The following is a 21,605-nucleotide window of genomic DNA, read 5'->3' on the forward strand; positions in this document are numbered from 1 at the left end:
GAGAAGGTACTCTTTTTGCTGCTGAAAGCAGAGCTTGGAAAAGTTACTTTTTTGAACTACAACTCCCATCAGCCCCATCCAGTGGCCATGCTGGATGGGGCTGATGGGAGTTATAGTTCAAAAAAGTAACTTTTCCAAGCTCTGGCTGAAAGCTATATATTTATTGAATTTCTGATGTGAGACAAACAGGAAAAGGAAACTGTGAGTTTAGCTATTGCCTGGGGTCAACAAATCTTGTTCATCACAACCCTGACTTCACTTATTGACCAAAAAACTGAAAGGGCAGGGATTAAAGCAGCCAGTAGTAACAGAAGTTGTGAAGGGGCTGACATTTTGGTTTGTATCTTTTGAACCAGACCACCTAGAAACTTAATTTTTAAAAAATGAAACCTAAGAGTCTGGAGATTAAGGTGAATTACCTGCAGGCCTTGAGAAGACCCAAAAAAACCAGAGTCTCTGGGCAAAAACCAAACACCTGGCAACCCTAGGTGGTACCCAATGAAGCAGTTCCATTACTACAAGGATGTCTATTTATGCAGTGGAACTTCCCCTCCCTCTCTTCTCCTTGCACATGCCCACACCCTCCCTAATTTTGTGTCATGGATAGTATTTTAAGTACCTAGGAATACTCTTGGCTGGACTGATGTGTTTGGACTCCAGCTGTCATCACCCTCGGCCAGCATGGCCTGATGGTCCAACAATATCTGGAAGGCCACAGGTTCTCCATCCCTGGCTTAGACCAAAATGTCATACTGAAATTTAAAAAAAAACTCCAAAGAAACTATAAAACATATATTCATTATTCTCAAAACAGGTTGCAATCAGTCAGGAATAACTGTGAACACAAAACCTTACACCAAGATAACTTGGTGTTATCTTGTGTTACTACATTGCGGGTAGCCAATGTTTTGCAACCCCAACACTGCCCAACATTTCTTTTAAGGAAGTTTACCAACAGAACATTTGATTTTGCTTAGGGTCTGTCTGCAGTGAGCAAAGGCCTTTCCATGCTTACCTTTTATAGTGGTGTGAATTGCTATTTGAGGAGATTTTGAGCTTATGGAACAACCTTCTGAAAGCCAAGGATGTATTTATGTATCCTATACCATTTTCAGAAGAGAGACCTGTGTTTTGCAAACTGCAACAGCACACTGTGAAGGAAGTATGCATGTTAAAATACCCTTATTCTTCCTTTATGGTTGCAGATTTCATTAAATAATGGCATTTAACAAATCCAGTATCTAATGAAGCTTTGCTCTTAACAGGAATTTACCAGAACAAAGGGATTATTAATTGCTGGGAAGATTAATTCAATCCTTGCAGTGATCTGCTGACACAATGAGATTGTGTACCAGCTAGGAGATGTACAGAGAGCAGCCTTCCTTTTAATGACCACCCTTATAACAGTTCATCAAATTTACAGATTACAATTCTGACAGCTCTTTGTGTCTGACAGCATATTATATTGGACCTTCCACTAAAGCAGCATCCATTTTAGTTTTCTATAATTATTAGAAAGACATCTATTAATGGACTGTTGCTGTTGTCAAGCATCACAGTCACATAACACATTAAAGCATTAAGACACTGCTAAAGAAGTGAAGTTTATTCTTCCTCAGACTCATTGTCCACATGTTATGCTGTTTTGCGTCATGCTAGTCTCAGCTCCTTTCTAAACCAGTTGCTGCCTGTCTGCCTTCCTGACTCCCTTATGAAGCTGTACAGAGTCTTTGCTGCTTGCTTTAACTCCACTTAAGGGCATGCTTTGCTCAGCCTACTTTATAACTGTCTGAATTTTGAAGACAGTTTGAAGTCTAAAGAAGAAAACACTCAGAATATCACTGCTTATCCAAGACAACGTAAGTTCTCAGTGCAGTGGTATAGCTCGGTTATTGGCCATCTAACTATTTGCATGGGTTTATGTAATACTGTACAAATGTCAGATTAAGCAGTAGCATGTGAAGGCCTCTCCAGGACCTCCCAACTCATGCCTTTTGAGCTGGGTGATGGGGTAGCACAGGAATGAATCTGCAATCCTTGACTCTTTGAAAAGGAACAGGCTGTTAGGATAGGAAGGAGGTAATGGGAGAGGGGGCTTTTAGGGAGACTGGAACAGCTCAACAGACACAGAAACAGCTGGGACACCCCACTCTGTTTCCTCTAGGGCTTCCCAGTGAAGACAACCTGTGGAAACACTCCAGTCTAAGACCTATTACCACGTTCACATAGCTTTAAGGCAAGATGATTTTTAAAAAAGAGATTTGGATGTAGAGGTATGTAAGCAGTACATGCATATTAATTTAACTTGCACAATAGTCTGTGCAAGTTCTTATTTCTACATTGCAACAGGGATGGAGAACCTATGTCCCTTCAGAAGCTGTTGGACTACAACTCCCATCATTCCTGACCATTGGACATGCTTGCTGGGGCTGATGCAAGCTGGAGTTCAGCAACATCTGAAGAGCCACGGGTTGCCCATCTGTGTCATATAAGCACAAAAAGCAGAAGCATGAGGCATAAAAACATCTACATATTGGCATTTTATATATAGGACACTGCTTTTCAACTCATAAATGGCATTTATATACAACACCACATTTCATCCTCCTACAGGAAAAGGAGATGAAAAGAGAGGGGATGATTATATACTGTATAAACTAGGCTCCAGCTGAATTGATTTTTCCATCCATCCATCCATCCATCCATCCATCCATCCATCCATCCATCCATCCATCCATCCATCCATCCATCCATCCATCCATCCATCCATTCACTAATAGGCAAAAAACCTTGCGGTTTAAGAACATACCTATAGCCCACAGATATTTCTATCAAACTTTAAAAAGCAGGGAAATTGGGCAGCAATAGTGAATACACCAGGGGAGCAGGAGACCTGACCTCCTCTCTGAGATATTGGACTGCCCTATAAATTGGTCAAAATGCAAACACAATTTGGGTTGGTCTTTCATGGTCCAATCCACTTGCTGTTTACCTTGGAAGAATTTGGTTAGGTGAAGGAGGGCTGGCGTGGGCAGGGAAGGAGGAAGAAGAAAAAGGGGAGGGGAGGAGGAAGGGAGAGGAGAGGGGAAAGCAGGGGGAAAGCAGGTCTGATCATTTGCATGCTTATTGAGTTCAATGGGATTTATTTCTATGCAATCATGGTTAGGATAGGAAAAACTGACCCGGGGGAAGGAGCATATTAGAGGGGGGCAAAGGAAGGGGTAGGGGAGGGCAGGTTTGATCATTTGCATGCTTATAGAATTCAATGATATTTTCTTCCGTGCAATCATGCTTAAAAATGTAAATGTACTGCCTTCAAGTCAATTCCGACTTATGACGACCATATGAATAGGGTTTTCATGAGGCTGAGAGGCAGTGACTGGCCCAGGTCACCCAGTGAGTTTCATGGCTGTGTGGGGATTCAAACCGTGGTCTCCCAGGTCATAGTCCAACACCTTAACCACTACATCACACTGGCGTATGCTTAAAATAGGTAAAACTGACCATGGAGAGGGAGGTGTGGAAAGGGGAAGGAGGCGATTGGAAGGGGATGGAGATGGGGAGGGAGGGGCAAAGGAAGGGGTAGGAAAGGGGCAAAAGGGAGGAGAAGGAAGGGTGGGTTTGATCATTTGCATACTTTTTGAGTTCAATGGGATTTATTTCTGTGGAATCATGTTTGAAAATGGAAATGGACTGCCTTCAAGTCAATTCTGACTAATGGCGACCCTATGAGTAGGGTTTTCATGGTAAGTGGTATTCAGAGGGGGGTTACCATTGCCTTCCTCTGATGCTGAGAGGCAGTGACAGGGCCAAGGTCAACCAGTGAGCTTCATGGCTATGTGGGGATTTGAACCCTTGGTCTCCCAGGTCGCAGTCAAACACTGATCTGGGGAGGGGCAGGGAGGGGGAGGAGATTGGGTGGGTGGGCACTGGGCAGAAGGGAAGACCTTTTCCTTTCCAAAAGGAAAACATTGTGAACAGTATCATTGCTTTTCAGCATTTCCCCCACCTTTTTCTACAGCAGGCACATGTAGCCTCCCACCCAAATTTAAACCAAAGCTGCTCCTGGCCATATCCACACCAGACCTTTATTTCACTTTGGGCAGTCATGGCTTCTCTCAAAGAATCCTGGGAAGTGTAGTTAGTGAAGAGTGCTGAGAGTTGCTAGGAGACGCCCTGTTCCCCTCACAGACCATTAATAAGAGTGGCTGACTGTTAAACCAGTCTGGCCACTGGAGCTCTGTCAGTGGAATAGGAGTCTCCTCTCAGCACCCTTCACAAACTACACTTCCTAGGATTCTCTGAGGGAAGCCATGACTATATCACGTGAAATCAAAGTCTGGTGTGCGTGGGGGCCCCTGATTAGGCAAGCCAAGCAGCTGTGAGTCTGGCTTTTAGAACTCTGACAGTTGGTTCTTACTGAGCATGCCCAACATTATCATAGGGTTCCATCCAAAATATCTTAAATTAATTAAAAATCAGCCAGGCACTTTTTTAACTTTTAAACTGAGGAAGATGACGGTCAGAGTAAGGGGCAAGGTCAGTATTAGGATTACAGGTCCTATGTGAACATGGCTGATTTTTAATGAATGATTATGAGAACTCTGATTATGAGAGCTCTGGGTCCCCCCCCCCTTTTTAGACTTTGAACTCTCTATTCTCTCTGACTGTTTTGTGCATCGCCATGAAAGTTGAGAGGGTTGTTAAGCAAGCCGTTCTGAGTTCAGGACTATATGTTTTGTAAGGCTTTGTTTGGAAATGAGCTTATGGGAAGCATCAGGATGGCATGGGGGTATTTTCAATTTAACATTGCAGAATGTGAAAAATCCATGCTGGCTATAGTATATAGCCACTCTTGTGGCTGTATAATCTATCTGTCTATATCCTGCCTTTTCTACGAGTAGGAGCTCACTGCTCGCAGACACTACGTTCCAAAAAGCACAAATTGTTTTTTAAAGATAGTAAAGGAAAATCACGTTAAAGTCATTACTGAAATTTCACTTAAAGCAAAATTCAAAGTAAATTATAATGCAGGAATGACTCTAAGGCAGTCTTTGCCAACCTGGTGCCCTCCAGTTGCTTTGACAATAGCTTCCATCAGCCCCAACCAACAAGGTGGATTGGGTTTCACACATTCAGATGTACATAATTAGATCTTTGTCTCACCTATCTCAGCATTGTCTACACTGACTGGCAGTGCCTCTCCAGGCTTTCAGAAAGGAGCCTTTCTGAACCCTATATCTGGAATCTTTTCTATGCAAAAATATGTGCTTTACCACTGAACTTTGGCCCTTTTTTTCAATGTCAGAGTGAGGGTAAATATGTGCAGTCCTCTTCCCGGAGTTAGGTCTGCACAAATATTCTCTAGACAGAGGTGGGCAACCTTTTTCACATGCCATCTTGGCCAACTGTCCAGAAGCTGCATGCCAGCAGTGGGTGGACACAAAGGAAGAGTAGGCATAGCCACTCAACACTCTCTCACACATGCACATATAGCACACGTGTACATGTATCCCATGCATATTACACACATGCATACAAACATGGCGTGCACACCCACATATGCTTGTATTGGGGTGGAATTTTGGTTCGCTCCATTTCTCATTTTTCTAATCTTAAATTTGTTTCTCCACATTTCAGCAACAGCTTGTAATATTTTTAAAGAAGTCCTCTTGAAAATTCTTCAGTGTTTTAGTATGAATTTCTCTTAATAAATACTTTTTTGTGTGCATGTTTGAATAATGTGCACATTTTTGCAAGCAATTTATCCAATCTTAATGCATTTTTGTATATTAATTTCACCAATATATTCATTTTATGCACATGGCCCCCTAATATATGCATTTTTGTAAACATTGCTTTGTTGGAAAATGGCCTCACAAAATTCAGATATGTGTGTATTTGGAAGGATAGCTTTAAATGCAAACTGAATTGAATTTCTCCCCCATCGCTAGCTTGCATATACACACCACACACAGATTCTTACTCCCAACCCCCAGCAATTATGTTTGAAAAGAACATTTTAGCTGTTTTCAAGTTTAATTGTGGAGGAGGGGTTATCTTCACAGAGACTGCAGCTGGAACGGGAATGGTATATTTACATTTATTTATAAAACTTGCTGCACACTTCCAAGGCAATATGCCTCCTGAAGCAGCGTATGACAGAAATAAACAATAAAATAATTCTGCTTATTACAAACCTTCCATACATTTAAATAACAGGCGTATGCAACACTACCACCATCATTGAGCAATATAGATGCAAAGTGCAAAGGTTCAGCAGAGAAAATATTTCAAAACATGCTTCTTCCCAGCTGTATCACACCCCACTCACACTCTCAGCTGTTTTCTCGAACACAACAATTACGCTTGACAACAGCCTTCCATTGGCACCAACAGAAAACTGTTTCCAAGCTCACAGAGGTGCAGGGGAACTGTTTTCTAGGCACGGGGGGGGGGCATCACAGCACAAGGGGAAGGTAGGGTTAACTCTCCCAAATGAATGCCCACCTACACTGTAATTAGGCTTGAAAAAAAGACTTTTGTTGTTGTCAGTAGAAGACTGTCTTTAAAACTAATTGCAATGCAAGAATGTTTTTAGTGGACGGATCACAGCAGATAGGAGGGAAGGTTAACTTTTCCCTTCCCAGATGCAAGCCCCATTGCAAAATTTCCCCGCACCCTGCAATGAAGCATGAAAAAGCCTCCTGCACCCCACCCTCCAGACAAAAACCAGAACAGTGGTGGAATGAGGAGCAGATGCTGTGCCGCCACATCTGTCCCACGTGCTTGAAGTTCCCCACCTCTTCCCTAAGAGATTGTGTTGGAATTGCTTTTTAAGATGTTTTAAAGCTTTTTTTTATTAAAAAAAGAAGTTTTTTAAGATGTTTTGTTTCAATATATCTTAAAGTCTGTTTTTAAGATGTCTTAGAGTGTTCTGTTTGCTGCCCTCAGATCCTTCTGGGAGGGTGGGGATATATATTTAATAAATAAATGTCTGTAATACATAAATTACCCAGTTTTTCTTCTTAACATAGTTTTAGAAGCTTGAAACAGCATTTCAAATATACCTTTCTCCATAGACCTTTCTCTGCTGTTCCTCCAACTATTCTAGAAATCTCTCTTATCAAGAAAGAACCTAACTTTCTAAGCAGCAAATAGTCTATCCTGAGGGCCTGATATGGTATTTCCAAACAGTAGGGCAGAAGAGAATGCTTCTTAACATTTGTTCCAGTAAGGCAGCAAGTGAAACCTTATTAGTGCCCCCTTAGGATTTTAGAAGTGTGATTTATTGTCTGCACAGGCAATTCAGTCTCAGAGACCCTCTGCATTTTAGACATCTGAGCTATATCCAGAGGGCTTTTCTTCCCCGTCTCCTGTCGCACTGTCACCCACAGGACCTTGATTATTGAGTGTAAGTGCAGAGCAAGTCAACTAGAAATTTCCAAGCTCTGTCAGTTTGTCACTGAACAACTTTCCCAAATCTTATATTGAGAGCAATGAAGTATGATAGAAAAATGTCTCATCTAGCATTAACTCTTTAAATACATTTCAGTGGATGTATTTTTTTCCTGAAAACCAGGCAGTTTGCAAATCTAATGTTAAGACCAGCTCCAGCTTTATTTCATCTGTTCAGGAAGGGAAGCAGCAGCACTGTGATGTTCCCACCAGTATAAACAGAAACATCTTAAAATGTAATTGTTTTCACAAGTGTAATTTTTTTTATTATACTTTTAATTTTTATCAGAAGTGGTTTGCTGAGTTGGACATCACCGCTATGCTAGCTTCCTGGCAGCTGGGTCACTGATGCTTTCAGGGATGGGTGAGGCAGTAGAGAGGTTGACAAGGTGCAACAAACACACTACCGGGAGTACTGAATTGGCAACCTCCCTGCTGCTTCACCTCTCCCAGTAAGCAATAGCGACTCACCTGCCACGAACCTAGAGTAGTAGGTCTGCTGCATCCTGTGATCCACCTCTGCTTTTTATAGTATTTCCCCTGTGGTTTACAAAGCCAAGACAAAATGCAAAACACTATCTAAAATATCACAATCATCACATATTAAAATGAGAGTACATTAGCAGCCTTGGAAAATCAAAATGGCTGCAAATCTGGTGCCAAAAAGATAGTAGTGTTACTACCAAGCAAACTTCTTTGTGGAAGAAGTTCCCTTAATGGGGTGCAACAGCCCTCCTTTGGATCATCGGGAGACTTGGAGGAAAGGATCCAAACATGGCCCCAGTGCACATGCAGGTTGGCATTAATTTCTTCAAATCCCAATTCCTCCTACCACTTCCTTTTTGTGTTGTCTTAGTATATTGAAAGTTTTGGACAAAGCCATTAAAAAAATTATTATTATAGGTGCTTCACAAATAATAAATATGTATTAGTAATCCTTCTAGTAGAATAGTGCATGGTTCCAAAAGTTACTCTTGTCTTTAGAGACCCTAAAACACAGAAACAGTAGTCTGACAGATAGATGTAACTATGATTTCCATTTAAAATAGGATATTCATAAATGCAGATGATAGGCATGTTATTTCTAGGAAGATTCCATGGAGGGCAGATAGGATTAAGGGCAGTGGAGATAGATATAAGACTGATATAAAATTAAAAGGGATCTCTCTTGCAGTGGAACTAAAGCTGGGCAATATTTTTTTTAAAAAAATAAATTTTCAGTTTGAGTGAGTTTTTTAGAAGAGAGGTTTTCAGCCTCACTCACCTTCACTGCTGCTGCCTCCAATTCATATGATACTGGCAGTGGTGTCAGTAGTCCTTGGAGAAACTACATTTTACAAGACTCCTTGCTGCTACTGGGTGTCAGAAGCAGGAAGGGGGGGGGAGAGATATACATCCCTTTCTTTTTCCTGATCAATGGCTGGGTGGGGAAAGAGGATTTGAGGGATAGCTGGCTTCAGATTAATTCTTCATTGGCTCAGATAAAAATCTGAGCTGCAGAAAAAGTCATGCTTGCCTTGTATTTGAGCTGAGAGCAACTAGTCTCAGCAAGAATACTAGAAAACTGTGTACTCGTTAGGGAGGGAAGGAGAAATTTGGTTTAGTTCCCACTGTAATGTGAACCTGCCCATTTCCCACTTCCTAAAATAGTACATAAACTGAAACATAGCTCTCCTTTGAAATTTGCACTTGGTAAGACTTGGTGATGCCATTTTCCAACCAAATAATGTGTACAAAAATGTGTATATTGGGGGGAAAGCTCATATAATGCATATGTTAGTAAAAATAACATACAAAATGCATTATATTACGGAACATTGCTTGGGAAAATGTGTACATTAGGCAAAACTGCATACAAAAATGTGTATATTAGAAGAAATGTGCACTAAATTGCTAACAACTTTTGTGAAGTTTTTTTAATTACAAAATGAAGTGGAAATGTAGAGATCCGAAGTGAAAATAGGAAATAAGAAACTGAAATTGACAGATTCATCCATCCCTGTTTGTTATGGTTTCATGCATACACCTCATATGTGGAGTGGGGAGCAGGAATGTGCCTGACCTTGCCACCCGCAGTGCCCATGCTCTCTTAGGCCATGGGCCTTTCCTTAGTGGAAAGGAGATTCTATGTTCTAATGGTGTATGTACATACACTGGAGTGAACGGTCCTCTAGAAAGATCTTCTCATGGAGATCACTCTGTTCTTTCTGAGTAATATTGTGGGGGCAGATCTGAACCTAGAACTGCTTGACAGACCAAAGGTCTGTCTAGTCCAGTTTTCTGTTCTCAGAGCTTTGTATGGGAGAAGACACATACAGCGGTTTGTAGGTTAGGTTGAATGGATAGTCTGCATGACCAACTTCAGTGTGTCAAACTCTAAAGCCTAAAACTGAAAATCTGCCAAATGGTCACACCCTTGGAATCTTTTCAAGAACTAGTATAATAACCAAATCTTCACGTTTCACATGGAGAATTTTTGGTTGTTTGTTGGAATGAACATATTGATGCTATGATACACATACCAAAGAATTTTATAAATGACTGATGTAAATGTGCTTTCATTTCTGATTGTTCACAGTTTTGAATATATCTTCACAATCTATCTTCAACTGTTATTTTTTCCCCATTCTTACAGGTAAATCTATTTGGAAGGCTTTTTTTTTCACTCCAAATTTCAGTCCCAAAGACTCCAATGGCTGCTATGATTCTCATGTGTGTTTTTGCCATGGAAATGCTGTCACGTACCATGACCCACCATTGCTTTTTGATCTCTCCAAGGACCCAGAAGAAAAAAATCCACTAACACCAGAAACTGAGAACCATTTCTATGAAATCCTTCAAGCCATTCAACAAGCAGTGAGCAACCACACCAAGTCACTGGCAGCTGTTCCCAACCAGTTTTCAGTGGGAAATATGTTGTGGAAGCCTTGGCTTCAGCCATGTTGTTCTTCCTTCCTCCAGTTTTGCCATTGTGACCATGAGTCCTCATGAGAAAAAAAAAATGCCATTATTACTGTACAATCACACACATGCTTTAGGGATAAACAAAACATAAAGGGGGGGAAATCAGATCAAAGTGGCCTCTCCTGAATATCTAGATTTTACTTAAATAATCAATGATGTGTAATGATTCTAGTGTTCTACAAAGAAATATCTCTCAGTTTCACAGCCCCATAAACAGGCTGGGCACTTTCAGTGATATTCACAGACAGGCTGGTGAAAGTGTATACATTTTCAGAGTAAAGCAGACTTATAAGTGATGGAGCATCTTTCTTTAACCCAGTGGGTCCACCATCTGTTTTGTCCACAATGCACCTGGAATGTTGCTATGTCATGATGTTGCATCATTTCTAATAGGTCATATATGATGGCCTGGCTGGCTGCAAAGCACAGTTGCTTCCAGCCTCTTGAAGTGACCAGCCCATTTTTGACAAAAGGAGGGAGGGTTAAGGAAGGATGTTGGTGAACTCACTCTGAAAATTTATATACTTTTTTGGGGCCCACTGAAAAATTGCACATTAATTTTGAAAGCTATGGAACAGTTCTAAATGATGTTAGACATACAAACACATTATAGTTTAGCTGAAAACATTTCCAAAACACTTGTAAGTAGGTAAGTACTTCACAGACACATTTACCTTTATTTTAAGCATCTAGTATAAACCCTTCTTGCCCTTTTTTGTTTAAATTAGTATTGGCACACATGTGCTCCCCCTTCATGTGTCTACTGAAAATGTGAGGGTATAGCCATGCCTCCAAATGCTGATATTTGCCGGTCATCACACCTCCCACAGCCACATGATCTATGAAGTGTAGGAACTGATTATACTGAAGTCCAGTCTTCACTACAGTTGCACTACCTATAGTGACATCTTCTCACTGGAAGATTGGGCAAGTGTATAAGATGTTTTAAGAACATATGGAAAGCCTTCTGCATCAGGCCAATGGCTATCAAGTCCAGCGTACTGTTCTCACAGTGGCCAATCAGATGTATATGGAAAGTCCAGAAGCAGCACCTGAATGTAAGAACACTCTTCCCAGAGTCCCCTTTACAAACTGTCAACTGCAATACATATTAAAAAGCTGTTATGAAGTATTAGGTACAAAGAGCCAGTGCAGCTGTTTTTGTGGTGGTTGAACTGCCTTAAGGGGTATGCATAGATGAGTCACTCTCCCATTCTCATTACATCTGTTATCGTATCCCTTCCACTTAATTCTGTGTCATATCACCCAAGAGCATCTTGTATGGCTAAAGTCAGGGCTTGCCTGAGGTAATGGATAAGATGGTTGTGCTCCCCAATTTCATGAAGACAAAGTGATTACATAGGCAGTTGAATTTTATTTCAACACTGGTGAAGGCAAAGCATGCTCCACCAGACCTAAGGGCAGCAGAACAGCTTAGGCTGAGAAGGGCAGGCCCTATGGCTTAGGCTGTATTCACAGCATTTATTTAAAGGATGTGACTTCCCCCAAAGAATCCTGGGACCTATAGTTTACACCTCACAGAGCTATAATTCCCAGCACCCGTGACAAACTAGAGCTCCCAAGATTCTTTGGGGGAAGTGATGTGATTTTCATGCATGGCATACATGCAGCCAAACAAAGATCTGTCTCCTTGCTGCCAATCCCCACCACCCACCACCTGCCCCCTAAGGTGGCCACCTCATTCTACCTAATGTTAGGATCAGCTCTGCAATTTGAAAATAAACATATTGCCTTCACAGTCTGAAAACAAAATAGGGGGAAGTATCAACTTGTGACTATGATAAATCATATCTCATTAGATGACTTGAGCTGTTGGGAAATGGCTAATTGTATTAATTATTCACAAGCATCTTTGAACAATATTATAATAATACTGAAGCACTTTTTTACATGAGCCATTTTAATAATTGTTTTCTCAATTATTGCCCAAAGTGCCAAAAATCTTATGTGTAAAGTTCTTATCTAAGAAATGTAAATTATGTGAACAATTGGATCATAACCAACCAGAGTTTACAGAAATGCATATATTAAGGGAATGTGTATAAAAATGAATATGTTTGTGAAAATAACATACAAAAATGTATTAGGAGAAATAGCTTGCAAAAATGTGTACCTTAGTAAAAAAGGCATACAAGAATGTGTTTTTAGGAGAAATTTGCATTAAAACACTGAAGAATTTTCATGAGGATATTTTTAAAGTGAACTGCTGCCAAAATTTGGATAATTGAATTTAAGATTGGAAAAAATAAGAAACTGATAGAAACCAAATTGACAGATCTTTCCATTCCTTATTTCCAAATAAGTGTGTAAAGGATTACAGCCTAACTTAAATACAAAATTAATAAGCACATTCTAAAGAAATCAGTGTATAAAACTGCTAATTTTGTAGAAATTTAAAAAATGTCCATATGATACTGCACTGAGAGATATTGTGATCATGAAGCCTCCCTTGGTAGTTTACAGAGAAATACCGCATTAGACGAATAGGTCTTTGGTTGCTATTGGATGAGCTGAGCTGATCAAAAATAAGGGCAGGGATGTAGGGACTGGGGGAAGAAAAAAATACCTCAGAAAGGCAATTGAAAAAGAGAGCATAAAGGCCTAAGAAAGGAAGGCTGGTAAATTATTTGGTTCAAGGAAATTAAAAGATGAGCATAGGAACATAGAAAGCTGCCTTATAGGAAGCTGCCTTGGTCCATCTAACTCATTATTGTTTAGAGTGACTGGCGGTGCCTTTCTTAGTTTTTTCCAGGCCTGCCTGAAGATACTGGAGATTGAATCTTGGACATTCTGCATGCAGACCACTTGCTCTACTGACAAAGGGTAGAGTACAAGGAGGTAATGGGGAGGGGAGAGAACATGAAAAAGAGAGTGGCCAGAGGAGAGAAGTGCTGATGAACAGGAATGGAAGAGATGCAGATGTTGACACATTTGTTTTAAATATAAATCCTGTTCTGACAGCCAGCGCATAATTGCAGGCTGGGGGCATCATTTGTGGCCAGGTAGGGAAAAGGTAGCAGAATGCATGACCTGCCATATTTCCACACAGTTGTCAGTGTGGGAGTATGGCTTGGTGAGCCTGCACCAGCCTCTCCTCTCCCTTTTTTTCTTAGTTTGCCTGTCTCTTGTGGCTGGTAGGTGTGAAGGAAGGGTTGTAGGATGAGAAAGTGAGCACTCTTAGGCACCTTTGGAGGCGAGGGGCATTTTCAGAGGCCAGTCCCTCCAGGCTGTGCAACCTGTGGGGCTGAGTATGGAATACCTTTAGGGCTGCTCAGTCTCTCCCACCAGGCATTGTGTGGCCCTGGGCTAGGGTTCAGAAGTCTCCCTACTGGCCTTAAGAGTGGTAAAGGGTGGTGATCAAGTACCCTGAGCAAAGTGGCTCACCCAGGTTGGGCAGAGTTATTGGTGTTCCTGCAAAGCATTTACCCTCTCTGAGATCTGTATTTAATAAAAGATAGCTCTAGTTCAACCCCACAAGCTTGTGTTTTGCCTTTTCCTTACGTACGCCAGACACAAATATCTTGCAAAGAGGCCATTTTACTCTTCAAAAGCACAGTGCATTATTATGCCTTTGTCTAGGATATCTTGTGCCATACACTAAACCCTATTTTTTTTATTGCTTTCCCCAATGCATAACATCGGTGCTGAAAAAAAAATTACAATATCTTTGGTATCACAAAATAATTCCTGGATAACCAATAATATTATGATATTAATACTGTGATGATTATGTATATGTTGAGATTGTATTTTATATTGTACGTCGCCCAGAGTGTCCGTTCAGTTGGACAGATGGGCGTCTGATAAATAAAATTTTATTATTATTATTATTATTATATGGTCTGTTTATACATTCCCACTGAAAAAATAAGGGACCATTCAACTTGGTTTCCTTAGTATGCTTTCTTTAATCACAGGGTACACTGACTACATTTAGCCTAGATGTTTTTGTTTATGCTTGTTGCCAGGATTATAAGTGCTTTCCTGCTGTTACATGTGAACAGATGCAGTAGGCGTTTAAAACTGCATTGTGTTTCTTCTTACCTTGGCTTGTTGTGCTTATATCTAACAAAAGTAAACAAAAATCCTTTGTATTTCTTTGGACACCCTACATACACTTGTTGAAGTAAAAAAAAAAAAGCAGTTTGTAGTGTCTCCCTGTGACGGCCCTGGGCTCTTTCTGGGAGGAAGGGCGGCATATACATTTAAATAAATAAACATCCATCCATCCATCCTTGGAGTATATTGGCCCAGTTTGACATATAACAGCATGCAGCATGCAAGAAATCCTCATTTTCAAAAAAGATATTATAGCCATTTATTTCCTTAACAGAAGCCCTTCAAGGCCTTCTGATCAAATTCCAATCAAGTACGGTGCCTGTATATTTTTTTGACTCTGACGTACATGTCATATATAACTTATACGTAATACAATTAGTGAACTTTTTCTTAGGGTGTTTACTCTAGTTGTCTCACAACCCTTATTGACTAATAGTGCAATCCTATGTGTGTCTACTCAGAAGTAGGGATGGGGGAGAATTTTAACTTAGTTTGCATTTAAAGCCAAATCTGTCAAATCCACACTTTCCAAAACAACCTGACAACCAAAACACAGCCATCCTTTGAAATTTGCTCTTATCCCAATTTTGTGATGCAGTTCTCCAACCAACCAATGTTTACAAAAATGTATATATTAGGAGAATGTATTAGTGAACATAACAAACAAACATGTATAATATTAGGATAAATTGTTTGCAAAATGTGTATCTTAGTCAAAACTGCGTACAAAAATGTGTTTGTTAGGAGAAATTTACAGAAAAATAATGAAGGATTTTCATGATTTAAAAAAAATGCAGACTGCTGCAGAAATGTGGAGAACTTAATTTAAGATTGTAAAAATAAGAAACAGAGAACCGAGACTGACAGCTCCTTCCATTCCTGCTCAGAAGTAAGTCCTACTGAGCTCCATGGGGCTTACTCCCAAGAAGTGGGCATAGGGTTGCAGCTCAAGGATTGAAGTCGTTGAGTTTCTTTATTCTTGCTAGTGATTTTATTGTATTGTTATGTGTGTGTGAATTTTGTTGCCTGTAGGCAACTTTATTTCAAAATAAAATTTTGTGGCTAAAATAATAATATGTGGTTAGTGGTATGGAATGAGCAGGGGGGTTTGCTTCTCAGAGATTTATTTGATTTTACATTTGATTTGAGCATTTCTAGAGCATTGTTTTCAAAGGCCTGTGTTAGCACCCTGTCCTAAATTGCCTGCACGGTTCCATGCTGGGGATTTTCAGCCAAGAAGAGAGAAGTTGTTATGCTGGGTGAACCAAGCCAGGCTGAGCGGTCCAGCTTCTTTTAAAAGATTGGCATGGCCGCCCTATACATTCCTGGGGATTTAGATCAAGTTTATTTCTATATTCATTTCATGGAAGATGGGAACCACTCCCACAATGAACTTATGCAGCCAAAAGAGTGACAATTTTTTTAAAATGTAGAACTCTGATAGCAAATAAATACCAGGTGAGATCCAATGCTAATCATACCATAGACCGCTGAAATAAATTGATTTAAGTTATTCTCAGTATGACTTAATTGGATATCATGCAATGTAGCTAAATAATATTCATAAATAGTTTGAGTTTCTACTTCAGTGCTATCATAAATACTTCTTACCCCAAGATATATTTTTCTTAATCTTGAAATGAAAACTTATAGTACAATTATAATTACCATTTTATTGGAATTATTTTTCTTCCATACGCTCAAATAATTTAAACTCTTCCATTCTCTCCATCATTCCAATATGGTACAAGCATTACACAGCTAAAGCAGTAAAGTAAATTCAAAGCACAGTGGGCCATATTCAACATAGCGCTACGTAATTAGTAAGTATGATTTTTTAATAGAACTCCTCCTCTCCTCTCCCCATATGCCTCCTAAATCTGTTTTAGGAGGTTCACCCAATCCTCCGAAGCAGATTTGTGGAGGGCACAGGACATGCAGGAGGGGAGAAATCCCATTGTACTAGTGGTAATCCTTATGTTGACAGGGCAGGTTTGTTGAATACCACCCAACATCAATAATTTTAAGAGCGAGCAGTGTGTGGATTTGTGTTGTAGTGACATATTTATCATAGAAGGATGAAATGAGAGGGAAAAAATAAATATTAATTGGTCAAATAGAAAAAATGTGTGTTTCATGCTTCATTACCATTGAATTAAACCAAGTTTTAAAAAGGGTTTGAGTATGTGCGGTTGTGTTGCCTGGTTTGATGTGAATAAAATGATTAGTCAAAGGACTTTCTATAGGTAAACATTTATCTCTTCAGAAATTCCTTTTTAAAAAGAATTGTAATGGGGGCTAAGAAAACTAATACATCTATTGCCATTTGACAATGACTCTGCAGGAGTTGATCTTAGATAACATGTTGGGAACATTTGATTAATGCTCTTGTCCATGTAAGTGTTTAAGCTCCGGAGAAATGGTTAGGAATAGGAAATCCAGGCCTTAGCATCTCTCTGTCAGCTACATATGAAAAGTGCAGCAATTCATTGTCATCTAATCTTTCACTGGGCTTTTAAGAGACATATTACTTTGCCAAAGGACCATCTTGGTGTTCCAGCCGTCTTCATTCTGATGATTGCTAAAAATGAATGGTGATCCTCTCTGAGGCGCTGAGATTTATGCAGCTGAACGACAACCCTCTTTGATTATCTTTCAATGAGATGCTGTCATGAGCAGGCATCCCTGGAAGCTAGATGGCATCCTGCCCTCTCTGGAAATTCATGACAATGACAAAAGTGTTTCCCCAAAGCCCAAACAACTGCATTCATGTGAAATGTGCAAGCAGCAGATTATATTTAGTTTTCCCTGCTCACATTTTAAATAAGCAATCACTGTAATATACAAGGTATATATTGACATACCCTGCGTAGTTCTTTTCCTTATGGGCATAAAACCTTAACATATCAACAATCAAATTACATTGAAAAATGCAACTTCAGTTGACTGTTCATTTCTGTAATGCATATATATTAGTTGTGCTTTAGCCCTGCTCAAGTGTTCTTTCTCATACGCACCCTATTGCATGAGGGGGGAGAACAAAGATGCCCTTGTTCATTCTGACCCTTAAGTTGTGTAAAGGGAGAATAGTCATGGTATTTGATGAAGTAAAACATATAACATACAATATCCTAGCCTGCTTTCCTTCTCCACTTTTTAAAAAAATAAGTAGGATGGATAGATCCTCCCCCTTCACTTTTCTCTGGAATAAATGGATTGAACATCCATACCCTGAATTTTTTCATCTGGATCAGACTCTTAAACCCTAAGAGTCATGTGCAACATGTGGCCCAGCAGATGTTGTTGGACTCCATTGGTCCCAGGCAGCATGGGCAATGGCCAGGGTTTATGGGAGATGTAGTTCAGCTTCACCTGGAGAGTGACAGTTTCTCCATCCCCTGACCTAAAGCATAACAATGATATCACTGTGGATAAGGCCTTGAAGGCTTCCGTCCCTGCTGCCCCAGTCATAATAATAAAGGAACTCTCCACATGGGTTCCAGTTTTCCCTGGGTACACCATGCATGTGCAGTCAGTGGTGTACCAAGGGGGAGGAGGGGACGGTCCACCCTGGGTGCACACAATAAGGGAGTGACAGCAAACAATGCAGCAGCTCCCTCAGGGCTCCGGCGGCTCTTTTCGGTGGCAGAGGCAGGGAATGCCTCTGCGGCAGCCCCATGGCTGGCTGGCCGGCTGCCTATGGGGAATGGGCTGGCGGTGCAGCTCACATCCCGCACCTGCGGGGCTGCGGCAGAGGCTCCTCCATGGTGCCCCTCGCCAAGCACAGCTTTGTGCACCCTTCATCAGCTGCCCGGCAGCAGCACTCACTGTTGCCCTCCTCTGCCTCCTTCTCCCCTTCCCTGCCCGCCCCAAGAGAGGCAGCCCTTGGGCCAGCAGAGCAAGGCGAGCACTGGGCTCCATGCTGGGGCAGGTAGAGCGGGCCTCTCACTCTGGTAGGCAGGTGCTTCAGCAGCTGGACTCATTCGCTGCCTGCCCACCTGTCTGCTCAGCAGCACCCCGGCCACCAGATAAGAGGGCCGTTGTGCACAAATGTCCCTGCAGGCATCTGGTTGGCCATGAGACAACAGTGGGGCAGGCTAGGTCATGCCGCTGGCCTGATCTGACTGCAGGGCTCTTTCACTCTCCCTGCAAGCAAGCAGGGCGACCTCTACAACACGGCCACCACTCGCCGCCCTGCCCTCATCACCGTTTCCCCAGCACACCCCTAGCCTCGCCTGCTTGCAGCCGCTCCTCAGAGGGCTCTTCCAGCCTCTGCAGCCTGCCTCTACCAGCAGATATGGTGAGGGCCTCCCGCTCGGCTTCTGTGGAGCCCCCACAGCCAGTGGCAGTCTACTTCTGTGTCACATCTGGCTGGGGGGTAGGGGCTGGGGCCATTAGTATTATTCGTTTCATTTCATGATTATTACTGAAAATAATTTTGTTGTATAGAGGAGGGGGGTGCTAAAAAATGATCCACTCCAGGTGTTAGATATGCTAGGTATGCCACTGTGTGCAGTCCTTGATGTGGACTCTATCTCCACATGGTTCGTGCAACCACTTCTGTGCTGGATCCTTGCCCTTCTTGGCTAATAAAAGCTAGCAGGGATGGAACAGCCGGCTGGGCCAGGGAAGTGATTGATGCCTCTCTGCGAGAGGGGGTGGTCCCTGGCTGCCTGAAAGAGGCGGTAGTGAGACCACTCCTGAAAAGACCCTCCCTGGACCCAGAAAATCTCAATAACTATAGGCCGGTAGCAAATGTTCCATTCCTGGGCAAGGTCCTTGAATGAGTGGTGGCAGGCCAGCTCCAGACACTCTTGGATGAGACAGATTATCTGGATCCATTTCAGTCAGGTTTCAGGCCTGGGTTTGGCACAGAAACTTCCTTGGTCGCCCTGTATAATGACCTCTGTCGGGAGAGAGACAAAGGGAGCGTGACTCTGTTGATTCTCCTTGATCTCTCAGCGGCTTTCGATACCATCGACACTGGTATTCCTCTGGGAAGACTGGCTGAGTTGAGACTGGGAGGGGCTGCATGGCGGTGGTTCTGCTCCTACTTGGTGGGTCGCCTCCAGAAGGTGGTGCTTGGGGAACATTGCTCAGCACCCTGGACTCTCCAGTATGGGGTTCTGCAGGGGTCAGTTCTGTCCCCCATGCTGTCCAACATCTATATGAAACTGTTGGGTGTAGTCATCTGGAGCTTTGGAGTGTGTTGCCATCAGTATGCTGATGACATCCAGCTCTATTTCTCCTTTTCATCTTCTTCAGATGAGGCTGTCAATGTGCTGAACCAGCGCCTGGCTGTGACAATGGACTGGATGAGGGCTAATAAACTGAGGCTCAATCCAGACAAGACTGAAATGCTGCTACTGGGTGGTTCTTCTGACCGGATGGTGGATGTCCAACCTGTTCTGGATGGGGTTGCACTCCCCCTGAAGAAGCAGGTTCATAGCTTGGGGGTTCTCCTAAAACCATCTCTGTCACTTCAGGCTCAGGTAGCCTCGGTGGCAAGGAGTGCTTTCTACCAACTTCGGTTGGTGGCCCAGCTACTCCCCTATCTGGACAGGGATAACCTGGCTTCAGTTGTCCATGCTCTGGTAACCTCCAAGTTAGATTACTGCAATGTGCTCTATGTGGGGCTGCTTTTGAAAACGGTTCAGAAGCTGCAGTTTGTGCAAAATGCAGTGGCAATATGGGTAACAGGGACCAGATGGTTTGAACATATAAAACCGATTCCGAGCTCAATTCAAGGTGCTGGTTTTAACCTAAAAAGCCTTACATGGCTTAGGACCACAATACCTGATGGAATGCCTCTCCCAACATGAACCCACCCATACACTACACTCAACATCCAAGGCCCTCCTCCGGGTGCCTACTTGGAGGGAAGCTGGGAGTCTGGCAACAAGGGAGAGGGCCTTCTCAGTGGTGGCCCCCAAATTATGGAATTTTTTTTTTTACAAGGTGCGCCTGGTACCAACACTGTTATCTTTTCAGTGCCAGTTCAAGACTTTCCTCTTCTCCCAGGCATTTTAGCATGTGATTTTTAAATTGTTTTTAAAAAAAATTAAATTGTTTTTAAAAAAATTTGTGTGTTTTAAAATTTGTGTATTTGTTTTTAATGTTTTTAATTGCTATAAACTGCCCAGAGAGCTTTGGCTATGGGGTGGTATATAAATGTAATAAATAAATAAACAAACCAGAGCTTTCCTGGCATCCTTCTGCCTCTGGCATAAAAAGGGGGAGGGATAAATGAATGCTTGTAGAGTTGTTGTTGTTGTTGTTGTTGTTGTTATTATTATTATTATTATTATTATTTATATACCACATTTTCCACAAGTACATATGTGCTCAAAGTGGTTCACACAAATAGTCCAAATGCGATAGCACAACACATAATAAAAAGTATAATCACTATATTAAGAATATATATATATATACATCAAAGCATAAATGAGCATAAAGCTCAACAACAAAGCCAAAGCAAAAATATTTAAAAACTAACCCCAAGCTGATATAAAAATCTCTTCCATCCCCCAAGCCCCCATAGCTAAACCCAAAGGGCCAGAAAGTCTTCTGAAAGAAGCTGCTTTTGAAGGCTTCCAGGGCTGGAGGGTGGGGCAAGGCAGGTGGAAATAGCCTCCCCTGATGACAAACTGAGTCTATCTCCCCTCATAAAGTCTCAGCAGGGACTTAGGCCTTTCATAGCATCAGCTTACTGTACTTGCATGAGTATTCACTGGAGAAGCTGCTATGCAGTTTGTCCATTTTGCCATTTAATAAAACAATGGGTTGCGTCCAACAAAGTAATCTCATTAGTGCAATGACTTCTGCCTGTGCAACAGCACTTCTCCCTCTTTTCTTTCCAAACACTCCCTGCACTCACCCTCAAATCTGCTCTGGAGGATCGGAGGAACTCCCACAACAGATTTGGGGGGCCTACGGGGTCTCACAGGGGGAAGAGAGGAGGAAGAATTCCCATTGTGCTAGCAAAAGTCTTTGCACTAACAAAACAACTTTGTTCGATTCAACCCAATGAATGTGTGATAGCAACTTGACAAATAAATGTACTATATCTCTGAGTAAGAAATCATTTTGAGATGTTCAAA

At 41.7% G+C, this 21,605-nt stretch overlaps 1 protein-coding gene across 6 annotated transcripts in view; it reads left to right on the forward strand.

Moving 5' to 3' along the window:
• STS (steroid sulfatase) overlaps nucleotides 1-15,558 on the forward strand; it is a 161,637-nt gene extending 146,079 nt beyond the window's left edge. For all 6 annotated transcript variants that reach the window (XM_061627065.1, XM_061627066.1, XM_061627068.1 and 3 more), the window contains one exon: nucleotides 10,094-15,558. In XM_061627065.1, coding sequence (XP_061483049.1) covers nucleotides 10,094-10,449 — 356 coding nt within the window. In that variant the 3' untranslated portion in view covers nucleotides 10,450-15,558. The remainder of the gene's footprint in view (nucleotides 1-10,093) is intronic.
• Nucleotides 15,559-21,605: the final 6,047 nt, after the last annotated feature.

This window comes from Rhineura floridana, chromosome 5 (genome assembly GCF_030035675.1).
Source record: "Rhineura floridana isolate rRhiFlo1 chromosome 5, rRhiFlo1.hap2, whole genome shotgun sequence".
In the NCBI taxonomy this organism is placed as follows: Eukaryota; Metazoa; Chordata; class Lepidosauria; order Squamata; family Rhineuridae; genus Rhineura; species Rhineura floridana.